The following is a 16,642-nucleotide window of genomic DNA, read 5'->3' as shown; positions in this document are numbered from 1 at the left end:
GAGGCGGGTTGCGAACATGCATCCCACACGGATCACGTTCGCAACCGGAGCGTCCACTGTATTGGCTCACACACTCCCCCTCTCTGGTGCACCCAAGTATTTCATATTGCAACCAAAGCAGGCCATCTAGCCTTATATAAGCAACACCATATCTATCTACATCTATCATCTATCATCTATCTATCTATCATCTATCTAGCTATATCTATCTATCATCTATCTATATCTATCTATCATCTATCTATCTATCTGTTTGTCTGTCTGTCTCTCTGTCTATATCTGTCTATATCTATAATCAACTAACTAACTAACTACCCACCTATAGAACTCACAATTCACCTGTGTGGATGGTACCAGATTGTAGTGTCTTAACAAAGTCCATCTGTATGAGTCAGTTTCTCTTTCTAGAAACAATTCTATAACTTAATTTCCCTACCAAAACACCAGTGTTTACTCAGTACGAAATCTGTTCTTTGTCAGCTTAAAACAGCGATTTCTTTATTACTGCTCCGCAAAGGGAATGGCATTCTAGGCCTGGCACTGAAGCAAGTCTGGTTCAGCCTACAACAATGTTGTAATGGAAGCAGGGTGATCTTGGGGTCAAGCAGAATGGGATTTGTGTACAGATATGTGTCTGCATAAGAAACAGAGGCATGTGCTGAGAGAATGAGAGATGAGGCCTGGCGGAAGCCTCTGCTTAGACAATGGAAAGCTGTTACCTTTATAATGGAAAGCTGTGATTGGCTGGTAGGTAGGTTGCTTTTCTCCTATTGATTGCTACAATCCAGCCACAGATAAGCATTAAAAAAAAAAAAAGCTCTGTTGATTTCAATGAGAGAGTTAAGCACATAATTATAAGTATGCCTCTCTGGGGGTGCGTCAATTTCTGCACAGTAGTTTTAGGCAGTCTTGGCACTTACAGAAGCATTTCAACATTACACAGGGACATGATAAGAGAGCCCAGTCACTGCTGCCTAGTCTTTTCTTCTAATGATGTGCAACTACAGTGGTCACTTACGTATTTGACAGGCCCAGAGCTGTTGCTCCTAGGTTGAAGATGTGTTTCATGATACATGATGTATGCTTAGTCTAACTGCCCCCTTTCCTCCTGCACCTTTCTCAAAACATTCTTTTATAAATTCATTTTGCCAAAGCCTATAAGTCCAAAGAGTATTTTGCTGCCATTAGCCCATCTAGCCCAGTATTGTCTGTATTCACTGGCAGAAGTCTCTCCCAGTCCTACCTAGAGATGATGGGGATTGAACTTGGAATATACTGCATGCAAAAGAGATGTTCTACTACTGAGCTTTGGCCCTTCCAAAGTGCGGAGGTCCTGAATTCACAAGCACCCCTTGGTGGGGACCACATGCTCTCTGTACATTAGGGGGGTGGGGTGAACAGAGTCCATCACTACCATTTTCAGAGGTGGGCACACATACAGTAATCTAAACAAGATTACCAGAGCATGGATACAGATACAACTTGAGTTCTCTTGTATAAGTAGAAGGTTGTCATTCATTCCTCTGGAGAGAGAAGAAATAAAGTGCTTCACTTGGGGACACTGTCATAATATGGTGACACCTGTCTTCCTGTCCTCCTTTGGGGTGGCCCAGTCCCAGAAGGGCCAACTTCTCCACAATCTCACTGGGTTAAGAGTACAGCCTTAATCATTCTCGTATGACAGAATGTTGGGAGCTGGCTTTAAAATGTACTTAAAACTTTTATGGATTAAAAAAGAAAAACATTCTGCTAAGAGGAACTTGTGAGTCGTCAGCTTAACTCTCATTGTTGCAGAAAGGTTTGTTCCAAAAAAGTTAGGGCTTGCTGGACTTAAAATAGAAAGAACATGTAAGTACGATAATTAGATAAAAAAAAGGATATTAGGACCTGAAGCAGAATGTTTACTTCCTTTGATGTAGCATGGAAACATATGCCTGTAAAAGTGGGTTGTGAGGCATGTTAAACAGCAACAAAAATCACCATTATTAAGTTTGAATCAAAGTTCTGTCTTTACCGCATTAATTTAATTTGGTTTCAGAGGTCCCCATCGCAATTCTAATTTCTGCCTTTGATGTTTGCCTAGGAGGGGCAGGGGCTACGTATTTGAGGTTCACCTTCTTTATTCCAGTGACTTAGCCATACACTATTGGTTATAGCAGTTAGGCCTGTCACTGCCTGTTGAATTTCATGTGCTAAGTTTGATGAGGGACAAAGCACAATGCTATACATGCCGACCCAGAAGTAAGTCCCATTGTGCTCCAAGGGGCTTCCTCACTGGTATAGGATTGCAGCAAAATTTGCTATCTTGAAAGAGTTTACAAGTACAGTGGCACCTCAGGTTACATACGCTTCAAGTTACATACGCTTCAGGTTACACACTCCGCTAACCCATAAATAGTACCTCGGGCTAAGAACTTTGCTTCAGGATGAGAACAGAAATTGTGCTCCGGCGGCGTGACAGCAGCAGGAGGCCCCATTAGCTTCAGGTTAAGAACAGTTTCAGGTTAAGAATGGACCTCCGGAATGAATTAAGTACTTAACCTGAGGTACCACTGTATGGGTACACATAAGACCACACAAATTGTCACCCATGGTCCACCAAGGCCTCAGTAAATCTGTTTTGTTGTTTACCTTTGACAGCAAAAATAAAGGGGCTTTCAAGCACCTATCTGGTACATGCCTGGTGGGCTGCAATCAGCATGTTGGAACACAAGTTTCCCCAGGTCAAAATAAGGCCATGCACTCATCACACTAACTTAACTTCGTGTGATGTGAAAAAAATGGCTCTTAGGTATGGTCTGCCCAAACAGCAGAATGAAGTGGGAATGAGATGGTAGCAATCTGAGCTAGGAGAATGGATTTTCCCATTTTGGATTGCAGGTGGTGGGCAATATTTTAAAATATTACTTCATGTAAAAACAATAATTCTCTGCAAACAAAAAAGTAGCACAGCAGTGAATGAGTGGGGCTACCTTTCCCTATTGTGTAATTCTTTCTTTCAGGGTTTTTGATGGAGGACCATTCAGAACTGGTGGTCCCCCACTTCTCATCTAAAAAAAGGTACAGCCTACTATAACCATCTCAGGATTGTTATCACCATAATGCTTAGGTGGACAAGTAGACCAAGCTGGAATTCAAACTATAATCGGCAGAAGGACAAAATCAAGATTCACATTAAAAGTCGCGTGCCTGTTGAAAACTTAATCCTGCCAAACTAAAATGATTTCTGTGTTGAGCTCTGGTGCAGTGAAGGGCATTCCATATTTTGGGAGCAGACACCAGAACACTTTTCTACATGTTCTCAAAGAGTTTCCTTGATTTAAAAAATAGCATCATTTGTAAAGGCACAAGGCAAGCTGAGGAGGATCACTATGTCCACATCTGTATGTCCCAGGATCATACAGTGGAAACCCCCAGTGGGGTTTCCTTCCCGTGACTGTGCTTCCATCTATAGCTCTTGGTGTTGTTGCATTCAATTTTCTGACCCAGGAGGCAGTTTTGACCTGCTCTACTTCAGCGTATTTGACATTGACTACAACATGGGTTGTATCCAGCAAAGTCATTCTGTTTGCTCAAAGACTTCTACTTGCACAGCAGAACTTCCTCTGCTCCCTGCATGCATCCCCCAAATCTGTTCAGGAAGTTCCCTCAGTCCTCCAGAACAGTATGGGGTGGGCAGGGACAGGAGAGGGAGGGAAGTGATGTCACACAAGTGAAAGTCTTTGCGCAAGCAAGGATGGAGACAACCCCATACATTTACTCTGGTTTTCATTGTGCCCCATCAAAGAATCCACAGCTGTTGAGAAAATTAAGCTTGGCCTTAGCCCACAAGGATGCAGGGAATTGATTGCACTCCTGGAAACAACTGACATTCCTGAGGTCCTGCTGATTATATGTGTCAGGTGTCAGGTCCTAGTATATCTTACTGGCAGTAGTACACTGTTCCTACACCCCACCACATCCCAACTGCTGAGATCCCTCTCTTCCCTGTGTCTGTGGAGGAATGTACATCAAACCTTAAGACAGCAGGGTGGCTTTCAACATTGACAGGTAGCTCAGAATATGGCACCAACAAGGGGAACTATTGACAGCTGGTGAAATAATCTGAGATCTCTTCATGGCTGCAAATTATGCTCCAAGAAAGATCGTTCCTTTCTCCTTGTGATCCTTCCCCCGCTCTTCAGTTCCCAGGTACCTCATCTCTCCCCATCATAGATGTTCCAAGGAGACACTAAAATAAGCACTGGTGATTGAGCGGAGGTGGGGGGAATTGATAAAATTTGCCAAAAAATATCCACAACTGGTGCTGATCCTCACTTCCCAGTGAAAATGTAAAATCTGATTATTAGGTTGTGTCTAGTGGTGGCCTTGCACTTCCACTCAAGCACTCCAATTCCCATGTACCCCTGAAAAGCTGTTTCTGAAGGTAGGAACTTGGGAAATCTATGAGATATGGCACAGAGGGCTGTAGTACGTAGATGGGGGAAAGGGGTTGGTGGAAATTAGGACTCTGGTTTGTACAAGCAGAAGCATTTATTTTAGCACAAAATTGCCTTTGGACAGAACTCAGTGCATTTTATTCAAACAGGCGGTTTTCTGGAAAAGACTGTTATTGGGATCCAAGCCAATATTTGAAAGTTTGAATCACTGGTCATCAGAGACAGGCATCCGGCATCACAGCCGTAGCCATATAAAATTAAAACAAGGTTCTGATTTCTTAAGTTCAATTTGTTTACCATAAAACAATTTCTTTCTGTCATTACAAATACATACTTCATGCTTAATAAGAGTTTTATTTCAGTAAGATTGTCATGGCTCCCCCTGCCAAGAGTCATGGGAATTGTAGTTTGTGAGGTATAAAGTATTATCTGTTAGAAATCTTCATAGAACTACAGTTCTCAGCATTATGCCTGGGGCATGAATGACCAGTTGAATTCTATAGTATAGGTATATCCTTCATTAGATTTAGTTGTACCATATGAGCTTAGCCAGACTTCCTTTTCGGGAAAAGAAAAGACTTAAGAAGTAAACACCCAAAGAATAGGTGCTCTTAAATTTTCTCCAGTTGTTCTATAGTTTGTTCTTCACTGGCACCCTTCCCTTAAGAAGACCCCAGATGTTGTAGGTGGGAGATGAAGTGGCAGCCGGTAAATGATCCATAAATACTTAGGCTTGGGAGCAATTTGGTTCAACAGTGGAAATGGTTTAGGCAGTAATTACATATTAAACTTACTGATGCTATTAAAATGGGTCTGCTTATGACAGCAGAGACAGAGATTAACTCCATGGTACACCTCTCCTTTTCACATGAAACTATAAGCAATAATTATATGAAAGTGGTTTTCAGTTGTATTAGTTTGTGCTGTTCACACACCTCCTGCTCATTTTTTTGGAATGCCTTAGTGGGAAGGGCTTTAACCCAGGGGTAGAACATCTGTCTTACAAGCAGAAGGTTCCAGGTTCAATCTGGTTTTTCCAGGTAAGTTTGGGAAAGACCCCTGTCTGAAACCTGAAGAGCTGACTTCAGTCAGTTTAGACAATACAGTGGTACCTCTGGTTACAAACTTAATTCGTTCCAGAGGTCCATTCTTAACCTGAGGTGCCACTTCAGCTAATGGGGCCTCCTGCTGCTGTTTGTAACCTGAGGTGTTTGTAACCCGAGGTACCACTGTACTGAGCTAGACAGTCTGACTTGATATAAGGCAGCTTTCTATGTTCAGTAACCGCCAGTGTAGATTGTTTTATTACATCCTTGGTGGTGCTCTCCCTTCTGAGGACAGAGTATTCACAGTCCTTTTTGTAAATAAATTAGCTGGTGGAGTCATCTTGATTTTTCAGTTGTTGTTGGATTCTCCATCTATGCTGCATGTTGAGGTGTTGAGCAGGTGCTTCCAGTTTCAGTGTAAACAATGACCTTCCAAAGTGACAACAAGATATTTAGGTGATGACACCCCCCTCATACACACCCATTACTTTCCCTAATGTAGCACACATTCCAGCTAAAACCTTGATGCTGTCATCGTGCATTCCAATTTTTAGCCAATGCAAAAAAAGTTTCAGTGAAGGACTCCACTTCCCCGTATAAGCTTTGGGCAAAAATGAAAAGCAAGCCCTGGGTATTGTTAATAGGCTTTAGATGCTGGCCTCCTAGTTTGATCGGAATGGACTCAAAAGAGTCATAAACCAAGTAATACATAGTTCCAAGCCGGCATCAAAGGCATTCACAATCCTGTTGGGAGAAACTGGGTATTGATGAAAGGGGAAGCTTATTGTGTATGTAAGAGAATTTCTTTCGAGGCTTATGCATGAAGGCAGGCTCCGTGGGTCAGGGTAGTCTGGGACTGCTTTTAATTTACATCCCTCCCCCTCCTACTCCCACCTCCCCAATGTAGTCACACACACTTGAATTTAGCTTCCTCAGCATTAAAATGTCAGATGTTTTCTTAATGACATCACTCCTTTTATTTTTAATCCTGTTTCATTTTTTCCAGATGGGGCTAGAGATTATTTGTAACGATCTCAAGCCAAATCTGAAACACAGGCTTTGATTCGCTTTTCTCTTCCCCTGCCAGCCCTTTCTACCAATATGAATTGAATTGGTACATTTTGCACAGTTGCCTCATTATCTCCAACCTTTCCTGAGACAGGAAGCTTGCACCCTCACAGAGCTTTGCACACACAGATCACTGGGGTGGGTGATGTCATCACAGCCGAAATCCCAGAGATGCTAGCAAGCTGTGTGCCACACCATGGCATAAGCAGGCCCCAAATAGGGAAGCCTTGTTATATTCCCCATGTAACAAAAATTACATTGTCTTGCAGGTAGACGTTGGGAATCGTTATATAATGATAATGCCTGTTCCCACCCTCTCAAAAAACGTTATTTTAGAATTAGGGCTCCATTTGTCCCATTAGACCTAGCAGGACCCTGTAGAAACATACAAGTAGCCTGCTGGATCAGGTCAAAGGCCCATCAAGTCCAGCATCCTACTTGTCACAGTGGCTAACCAGAGACCTAATCAAAGGCAGTGTGGTGTAGTGGTTAGAGTGTTGGACTAGGATCCAATAGACCAGGGTTCAAATCCCCACTGGGTGACCTTGGGCCTGTCACTTACTCTCAGCTTAACTTTCCTCAGCGTGTTTTTGTAAAGATAAATGGGGGGTGGGGTATGCCACCTTGAGCAACTTGCAGGAAAAGTGGGATATAAATGTAATAAAAGAGATACTTTCTGGGAACCCACAACAATGCTTGAAAGCAATAACTGTTTCTCTAGTGGGCACTTGGACATCACCAGGTGTATTGTCATCCCCAAGTTGTCTGAAGGAGAAGTAGTTTAAACAGGAGGTTGCTCAAGCATGGAGCACAGTGGCCATGTTGTCCCTGCCCAGGAATGGCTGTAGCCAGTGTTGTTGTTGTTTTTTCTATTTAAAAAAACGTTTAGGGGGTACTCTCATTTTCCTACTCATATTGAAATACTGCCCTTCAATGAGGCCAAACTTAGATTCACAAAATGTTTAGGGGTATGCGTACCCCTGCATATCCCCAGGAAAAAAAGCACTGGCTGTAGCTAATATGCAGAAGTATGTGCATGTAGCCACTTAACTAACTAATCAGCTGAAAGGCATTTAAATAACATGTATTCAATTTACAGCCCTTGGTCTGTACTGTGTAGAAATAAGACACCTCGATTTTTCTCTGCCTCAGCAAATGATCCTGTGGCCACGAAAAAAGGCGGCGTTGGCTAGATTTGAGAATGGTTAAGCTGGCTTAAATGTTCTGTCTTAACTAATATTTGTTTTGGTGTTTCACAGTATGCTAATATACCCAAAATATGCTAAAGAGGCTGAACAAAACTTCCCACTGACGGGACTTCTTTCTAACTCCTTTGCAGACCTCCTACTCTGAGTGGTAGCCCTGTCATCTCCGACATCTCTCTCATCCGCCTTTCTCCACATCCTGCGGGGCCTGCAGAGTCGCCTTTCAACCACCCTCACGCGTACATGAACCCCCATATGGAGCACTACCTCCGCTCCATGCACGGCAGCCCGACCCTCTCTATGATCTCAGCAGCTCGAGGCCTCAGCCCAGCTGACGGTAAGTGGGAATGCAGGCTTGGCTGAGCTGCCAGCTGAAACCTGGTCCTGTGTATCGATGCATCTCAAGGATAGTCTCCTCGATGGGAGCTGCCAATAGGCAAGGGCAGTTCTGGATGAAGTAAACTCTCCATTTGAAGCATTTGAAAAGGACGCGTCTTATGTTATTAGGATGCTTCCTCTTATGGAGGAGGAGAGGTAAAACACCCATGCTGTGTGCTAGGTTGGAGGAGAAGAGAAATAGGATCAGATTGAAGGGAAAGGTTGATTTTTTAAAAAAGAAAAGAAAATGATGCTTGGGAACGCTGCTGGCCTTAATATTCCTGGGCACTCTTGGTCCTCATCATCTATTCATGTCAATGGTAAATAGGAAAAGACACTATTAGGTAAGGTAAAGGTAAAGAGACCCCTGACCATTAGGTCCAGTCGTGACCGACTCTGGGATTGCGGTGCTCATCTCGCCTTATTGGCCGAGGGAGCTGGCGCACAGCTTCCAGGTCATATGGCCAGCATGACTAAGCCGCTTCTGGCAAACCAGAGCAGCGCACGAAAATGCCGTTTACCTTCCCGCCGGAGTGGTACCTATTGATCTACTTGCACTTTGACGTGCTTTCGAACTGCTAGGTTGGCAGGAGCAGGGCCTGAGCAACGGGAGCTCACCCCATCGCGAGGAATCTTCTGATCGGCAAGTCCTAGGCTCTGTGGTTTAACTCACAGTGCCACCCACATCCCTCACTATTAAGTAGTCATACCAAAAACCAAGTTCAGTAGGTAGCAGCCACCTGCCCCAATACCTACATGCAAATGCTCAGATGACAGCTGTATGGCCCATAGTCTGTAATAATTATCCACTTGAATTATACATTTGATGAAGCCCAGCATCCAGGCTGTGCAGAATCAGAACTAGAATCCAGCCTGGCAGACTTAACCAATCTGGTAACGCCTGGCTTTTCTGTTGCTGCTGATTTGGTTTTGCTGGTCCCAGAGGCCTCTCCCTCCAGCAAGTGTTAAGATTCCAAGTCTCTGCTCTAAGCAAACTACGGATGCATTTTATTGCTCTTGTAGTCTTTCTCCCTCTTGCTACTCCCGAGCCTCCTTCCTGCCGGCAAAAGAAAAATTCTTATTACTTGGCGTTAGAAAGGGGCCTTTGTGTTGCCTTTCGGTTTTCTTTCTTTCTCCCTCCCCCTCTCCTTCAAGCCACAATAAATAAGTTAATGGAGAGCGGACGGAGAAGCAGGTTTGAAAATTCACAAATGGGCAAAAGTGAGGATAATTGGTTCTGGCAAGCCAAATGGTTTTCTACTGCCAGGCACTAAACACACAACCCCCGCCCCCACTCTGCGTATTAGAACCCTGCTTTAATTTTCTTATGCTGCTTCTCGTTAACTGGGCCGTGTTTGTCTTTTTCTTTCATAATAGCCTGGGATGTTAATTCTGACAGCGTTACTGCGCTTGGATCCCTCACCACCTCCCCTCCATTTCTCTCTCTCTCTTGCTCTTGCTGGTGAACTCTGTGTTCATACAGAGGGATTATTAGAAGGGGGGTGGAAATGAGAGATTGTTTATAAATTTGCGGAAATGGAGGAATGTGGAGGGCCCCAGCCTGGTGTCTTTTGTCCACAGAGAGCACACACGTCCTAAGCATACGTCAGAGTTGTAACTGCAACCTTTTGGCAGGGAGAGGGGGAGATTCTAGTGTCACGGCAGCGGTTTTACTCTCCGGAAATATTTTATTCTTGTTGTTTCTTTCTCCCTCTCCCTCCTCTTCCCCCTTCGCTCTTTCTCCCGTGCAGTAGCTCACGAGCATCTGAAAGAACGAGGTCTCTTTGGCCTGCCCCCTCCTCCTCCAGGAGCCAACCCTGCGGACTACTATCACCAGATGACGCTCATGGCCAGCCACCCAAACCCTTACGGGGACCTCCTTATGCAGAGTGCGGGAGCAGCCAGTGCAACGCACCTTCATGATTACCTCAGCCCTGTAGATGGTGAGTAAGGAAGCAGAAGCAGAAGCCCGAGGGCTCACCCAGACTTCCCCTTGCCCTCCAGCTTTCCCCTGAGGAAATTTGGTCTTCACCCCTGAATCGGAGCAAACGTCAATCAGGCTTTCTTCTGGTTGATGTTTGCTCCGAATTATTGCTAAAGAGTGGGCTTTCCAAAGGAAATCAGCGGGGCAAGGACAAAACCACTTGAAAGCGTGGGGCAAAGGGAAAACCGTCCGAACCCATGCTTTCTAGGCACGGGACAAGCGCAAGTCTGGGCAAGCCCTTGGTTGTGTACACCCTGAGGGCATTTTAGTCCCAAGGACTGTTCCTAGAGCAGATGGCAGCCATCATGCGCCTGATGACTATAGGGAGCACACTTAGCATCTGTAATTAGTAGTGGATTTCACGATAGTGTCCTCACTGCAAAAGTGTGTGTGTGTGTGTGTGTGTGTTTATATTTTTGTAACAGGAAGCTTTGTACAGGGTGATGGATTATCCAGCCAGGCCTCTCTAGTTTTTGTGCTTGACTGTAGGTCCTTTTTTTGTGACAGACACAGATGGTGAAACCAGGGCAGCAAAGGGCCCCACCCTCATTTTTTTTGAGATTGTCTATCAAAAGCATACAGCATACATTGCAAACACTCCGGTGCTGTTGCTAACAAAGCACCCTTCATTAGACTCGTCAGGTACTGTGAGGCTTCAGAGTATGAGTTGTAAGAACTTTGTACTGTTAATGAGGGAAGGCCCCCATCAGGCTTTATAATATGCAAACCAACACAGGACAACCTCCTCTCACAGAGAGAGGGGGTGGGAATAGTTGTAGTCCAACATTTTGCCTGCTTTGCCTATTTAGGTTGCCTGCTTTGAAGCAGCGATGGCCCTTCAGAACAGTTAAGAGGGTGAAGAATTAATTCGCCGGTTTTGTCATAAGTGTTTTCTCCAGTTATTGAAGTCAGTGGGGTTTTGTTTGCCTGCTTGCTTCTTTGAGCACAATATAGCCTAAGTTGAAGCACTTGTAATCTGGGTCCTGTTGATTTCAGCACATGCTTTATGCTTCCAATGAAAGAAATGGGACTTAAACGTACTTAACCTTGGCTGGATCAGGCACTTGGTATTCCTGCTTTTTTACAGAAGCAGTAGAGGTGGTTCTGACTGAAAAATGAGACAACAGAAAGAAAGAAATGTCTGGGGCTGTTCACCTCTGAAACTTGAGTAGCTTGTATCCTGAGTTGCTAAGTGATTACCATATTTGGTCTTGGGTGGAAGAAAGTTTACCACAGATTAGCCAGTCAAACTGGGTAAAAATACCACAGCAGTCATTGCATTGCCATAGCTGTGTGGTGCATTTGATGGAGTCCTTTAGGAAAAAGTCTTTGTTGAACAAGATGTTTTCTGTGGATTTATCGGTACATAGGGGCAAATTGTAGCAGAGTGACTATATTGTGGCATGTTGTTTTGGTAGGCACTCCATCAGTTCCATGAAGTGAACTGGAAAGATGGTGACTATATATGCACATATACAGGTTCAGTGCACATGATGTTTAATAGAGGAGAAAAACACAACACTTTGTTTTTGATGTTCCAGATTGTTGAATAGCCAGGCTTATGTTTTCTTCCTGCATCTGTGTGCACGCCACCGCTTCATTTCACATTGCACATCTGTTGAAGCCAGATCTTGTCTACTGACGCTCATGCCCACAATAAACTAGTCAGCCTTCAACATGACTCTTCTCAGGAGGCAGCTCTGGAGTAAAATTTCCAGTTCCTCACAGCTGCATTTATGTTAATGTCACGCAGAAGGACAGAACTTTGGCAACCTCTGGAGAATGAGATCAGCTTTTAAGACTGCTCCTCTGAGGAAGCTCTTCTGTAACCTTTCATGGACTATTAGCAGCTACAATAGGCTGCCAGGATCACTGCCTTTCTATTCTCCCTTTTCTCAATTGTTCATTTCCACGCCATACATTTAAAGCACTCTTCTGCCATATTCAACCATCCTTGAGAATCCTGGGAACTGTAGTTTGTGAAGGGCACTGGAAATAGCGACACTTGTAACAAATTGCAGCTCCCACTCCATCCAGCTCCCATGTCTGTCATCCAGAAGGGCAGCAGTTGGGTCGCTGTCATACGGCACTGGCATCAAACAAGCAAACAAAAGTATATGTATGTCTCTTTCCCAGTGGACTAAAGTTTATTTGCAAAGGACCTAGAAAAGAGTACCTGAAAAAGAAAGAGTGATTCAAAGAAGGGGGGGGGGGAGTCCTTCCATGAAAAAACACATTATTTCATTTTGATCCTGCCTTCCCTTCAAGTTGCTCATGGTGGCACACATGTTTCTCTTGTGTCAGTTTTGTGCTCACCATCACCCTGTGGGCTACGTCAGGCTGTGTGTGGGTGAACTGAGGTTTGAGTGATCCAGAGTCACCCCGTGAGCTTCATGCCTGAGTGGAGACTTGTACTATGGACTTCCCTGTACAGCCGACTCTCAATTTACGCAGGGGTCATGTTCTGGGGAATAGCATGCACAGTGGTACCTTGGGTTACAAACACTTCAGGTTACAGACTCTGCTAACCCGGAAGTAGTACCTCGAGTTAAGAGCTTTACCTCAGGATGAGAACAGAAATCGTGCGGCGGCAGCGGGAGGCCCCATTAGCAAAAGTGGTACCTCAGGTTAAGAAAGGTTTCAGGTTAAGAACAGACCTCCAGCACAAATTAATTTTGTAACCAGAGGTACCACTGCAAAGCCAAAAGTGTACATAGTCAAAACACCGAGTTCAGTGGCAGGTGTGACTGCCAAAGTCTTTCTTCCCAGACAGCTACCCTGATTCTGCCCCCTTTTTATTTATTTTTTTGCCGAGCGCATAAAGCTGAATGCATGCAACTTAAATGTCTGCAAGTTGTGAGTTGCCTGGACTAGGCTCACGAACCAATACACCAATCTGACTTAAAAGAGTACCCTTTATAGGGGGGTTGGTGGAAAGGTATATTTGGAGATCTATGGGATGCTTAAGTGGCCAGTCACCAAGTCCTGTTTCCACAGCTGCCAAAAAAACACACACACACACACACACCCCTTGGATTGGTATCTGGAATCAGATGACACACTTCAAGGGTCAAATTGCCTCCAATCACCACAAGTTGCAGATCCTTACCCTATGTCATCATATGTGGAGAGAGAGAGAGAGAGCGCAGTCTGTAGAAAGTGTCTCCTGTGCAAGTTTTATCTCAGCTTGGCATGTGCAAAACCCCTTGAGGGATTTCACTAGTCTTGCCAAAATTCACTTGCCTTTTCTTGAAATTCCTCAGATGTTTCATCTGAGGAAGAACCAAAAATTTTGCTTCAGATTTTATTTGAAGCTAAGCCTTCAGGGATGTGCAGAAGTCCCTTTAGAAACTTCACAAGCCTCAACAAAATTCTGCAGCTAAAGTTTCGCTTTCAGTAAAAAGTTCACTTTCATCTTTCCTGCTTTATCTTGTACTTGCTGGGGACAACATAAGCGCTTAAAGGGGACCATAGTCCCCAGATGCAAATAAAAAGCACACATTATGGCCATCATTGTTCATGCATGTGTTTTTAAAATATGACTTGGTTCTTATCAAATTCAATGGATTTTTCCTGTGCTCATTTGAAAACAAGATTTACAAACTGAAGAGATAGCCCCTGTCTGCAAGAGCTCTTCCCTCAGATCTTTTGACTAAACTTGTGCTGAATCCCAGGTTCCAAACAATCCCATTTACTTATGCTGGTTTAGGGACTCCTAGACAACCACTTTTGTGGATTGTGGAACAGAAAGCAGCTTTCTTGTCTCCCAGCAAGGATCTTAAATATCTTGAAATGCAAAGCTAAAGGGGCCCTCTGTGCCGTAAGAAATAAGGCGTCTAGGACATCACCTGGTGCCAGCACAAATGCTTGGCATTTGCAGCAGTGTAAACAAGACATGAGGAGATGCCACAGTACAAAAAAATGCTAATAAGGAAACAGTCCAGTGAGGTTGGTGGCAGCTATTTGCTGCTTAGTGATAAGGGGGCTGCATTGTGCCCAACAAAACTCCTTTTGACGATATATATTTGCCACTTTTGCATATGAGTGGATGTCAGAAAGATACGCTTCTGGCTCTGCATCCTTTGTATATTTTTAAATAAAGGTGGGGTGTGGAGTGGAGTGGAAAATAGAATATGTTCTATGGTTATTCTAGATTCCTTTTCCAATTCAATCACCAGGAAAGCCAGGGCAGGGCTGAATAACAGCAGGTGGCTGATGTGCTTACCTTGAAAAATTCCATGGTTCATTTCATTTCCTCACTATGGAAAGTAAAGTGTTTTAGGAGCAGGACAGTCAGAAATTGGAGATGGGAGCATAAGGGGAAGGGGGTGTTGGGTGGAAGAAAAGGCATAAGTCAGTCTGAATCAGCAGAAGGTGTAATATAAGTAGGCTAGGTTGCTTAAACCTACTTAATTTTTTGTTTATATTATTAATGAAAAGGGGGGGATTAAGTACCAAACACCGCCAGTTTGGAACAAGGTTGCTTTCTTTTTGTATATCTGAAATCAAAACAAAAGCAAGCAATTCACAGAGTACTGAAGCCTTACTTAGCATGGATTCAAATGGGGAAGTGATGTGTGGAAACCCCATTAGAGGAATACTTCCAAGATGTATGTTAAGCTGATTGTAACTTCAGGTGTTCTGCTGCTGAACATGGTCAGGAAATAGACTTCCTGCTCCTCTGCACAATGTCATTTTGCAAACCCACATTCCCACACTACCGTTCCCTGCACTCCACATCTCTCTCTGAGGAACCTGAACATCTCTCAGGAGAGGGAAATGCAAAGGCTGCATTCCTGCCTTGATGTTGTTGCAGAGGGTCAGGAAGCATGAGGAAGCAGGCACTCTCTGCTTTTTCACTTGGGAACCAAACCTTTAAAGCCACCTTAAATGCAGAAAGACCCAAGAGGAAAGCTTTTAAACTTCCTCTATTTGCTCACCTCTCACCACAACAATCAGCCTGACATTGTTTGTTGCCTCTTCAGCTGTCCAGCCATCACAAGGCAAACCCAAGAATGTTCCATTAAAAGGGGTTGGAGGCAACTTACTAGTCATTAAGCCTGTGTGTGCAAAACGAAGATTGTCTTGGAAAGGGTCTGAGGATCAACTGGATTTCAGAGGATAGGGAATGAAAGCACTGAGCAGAAACCTAAAAGAAAAAAAAACAACACTAGCAGATATCCCCCCAAAGCAAAATTATCCAAACTTTCTAATTTGCATACTTTTCATAACATAGAAGAATTTAGCTTTGGGGGTGGGAGAGTTTTTAAAGTGTAGAGAGAATATACAAAGATTAGGCTGTTTTAGGCTGTGAGACTTTATTCACATTTTGAGCCTTTCTCAAAGGCTCTTTATATGGTACTGTGGAAGATAAAGTGATAAATATTTGTAATCCAAATTAGCATTTTGGCCAACATGGTTTGTACCATATTAGAAAGTTGATATGATAGAAGAACCTCATGTGTGGTGGGGGGCGGGGGGGAGACTACCTTTAAGTTCTCAGAACTATGTGAAGGAAAACAAAGCAACCTTCCTATTAGCTTCCCTTCTTCCTTCCTGCAAGAAAAACGGAGCCAAGAAAGAAGAAGTAATTAATCTGTAGAATAATCTGAGGGCAGCCTTGTGATTTCAGCACACACATGAACTCATCATAACAGAGAGACCCATGTGGAGATGCTGCATTGAAAACAGAAACCCCAATCCCTGCAGAAATATCAGAAGGATTTAAATTAGAGCAGGCAGTAATAAAGTGCATATTACTATATTTGTACCGGAAGAGTCCCAGGCCAACCTGCAGAATCTGACAGCTTCCAGCAGAGTTTTACACCGGGGGGGGGGGGAATTACTTGTGTGTGTGTATAGCAAAGGGGTGTGTTAGACGGCTGCACCAGGCTGCTGTTGGACATCAAGACTTCTTCCTTCATCAAATTAATGGGGACCAATGGCAGAGCTGACACTGCGGGCATAAATCACAGGAAAGAGCAACGAGGAATGAGTACAAGGCTTTTCTTTCTATTTAGTAATTTATCAAGGGAAGTGGCACATTAATAAACAGATCTCCCTTGAGGTGTGGGAGTAACAGAGACAAATATGACTGTCAAACCCAGTCTGCTTCCTCCTCTTAGCAAGATAGGTGAGTGGACACAGAGAAAAAACTCTCTCTCTCTCTCTCTCTCTCTCTGTGTGTGTGTGTGTGTGTGTGTGTGTAGTTATAATCAAAATCAGGCCTCTTTGGTGCAAGACGCTTCACAGTGCCTCATTAGCTCATAACCACTGTTACCCAAGGGCACATTCACACCAAAGCTTTGAAGGAGGGGGGCAGATATACATTGGAAGCTCTCCAGCCTCTGCAGCTTCCTGAGATGCTTGTACTGTACTGCTGTGGCCCACAGAACCATGCCACAGATGGAAGTGATTGCTGGATTTGCTACAATGGTATTGGCAGCCTACACTGATCAAATTTGTTAGCATGGGAAATCAGGGGGAAATGAATGCCTAGTTTTTAAAAGGAGATATCTGCTT

At 43.9% G+C, this 16,642-nt stretch overlaps 1 protein-coding gene across 1 annotated transcript in view; it reads left to right on the top strand.

Annotated features, from left to right (window-relative positions):
• GLI2 (GLI family zinc finger 2) overlaps positions 1-16,642 on the top strand; it is a 191,346-nt gene that overhangs the window by 149,024 nt on the left and 25,680 nt on the right. The window contains exons 4-5 of the mRNA XM_083430377.1: positions 7,893-8,095; positions 9,888-10,079. Coding sequence (XP_083286503.1) covers positions 7,893-8,095; positions 9,888-10,079 — 395 coding nt within the window. The remainder of the gene's footprint in view (positions 1-7,892; positions 8,096-9,887; positions 10,080-16,642) is intronic.

The sequence above is a fragment of the Podarcis tiliguerta genome, assembly GCF_965153285.1.
Source record: "Podarcis tiliguerta genome assembly, chromosome: 1".
NCBI classification, from domain to species: Eukaryota; Metazoa; Chordata; class Lepidosauria; order Squamata; family Lacertidae; genus Podarcis; species Podarcis tiliguerta.
Note: the sequence above shows the minus strand (reverse complement) of the source record. Positions and strands in the feature narration are given on the sequence as shown.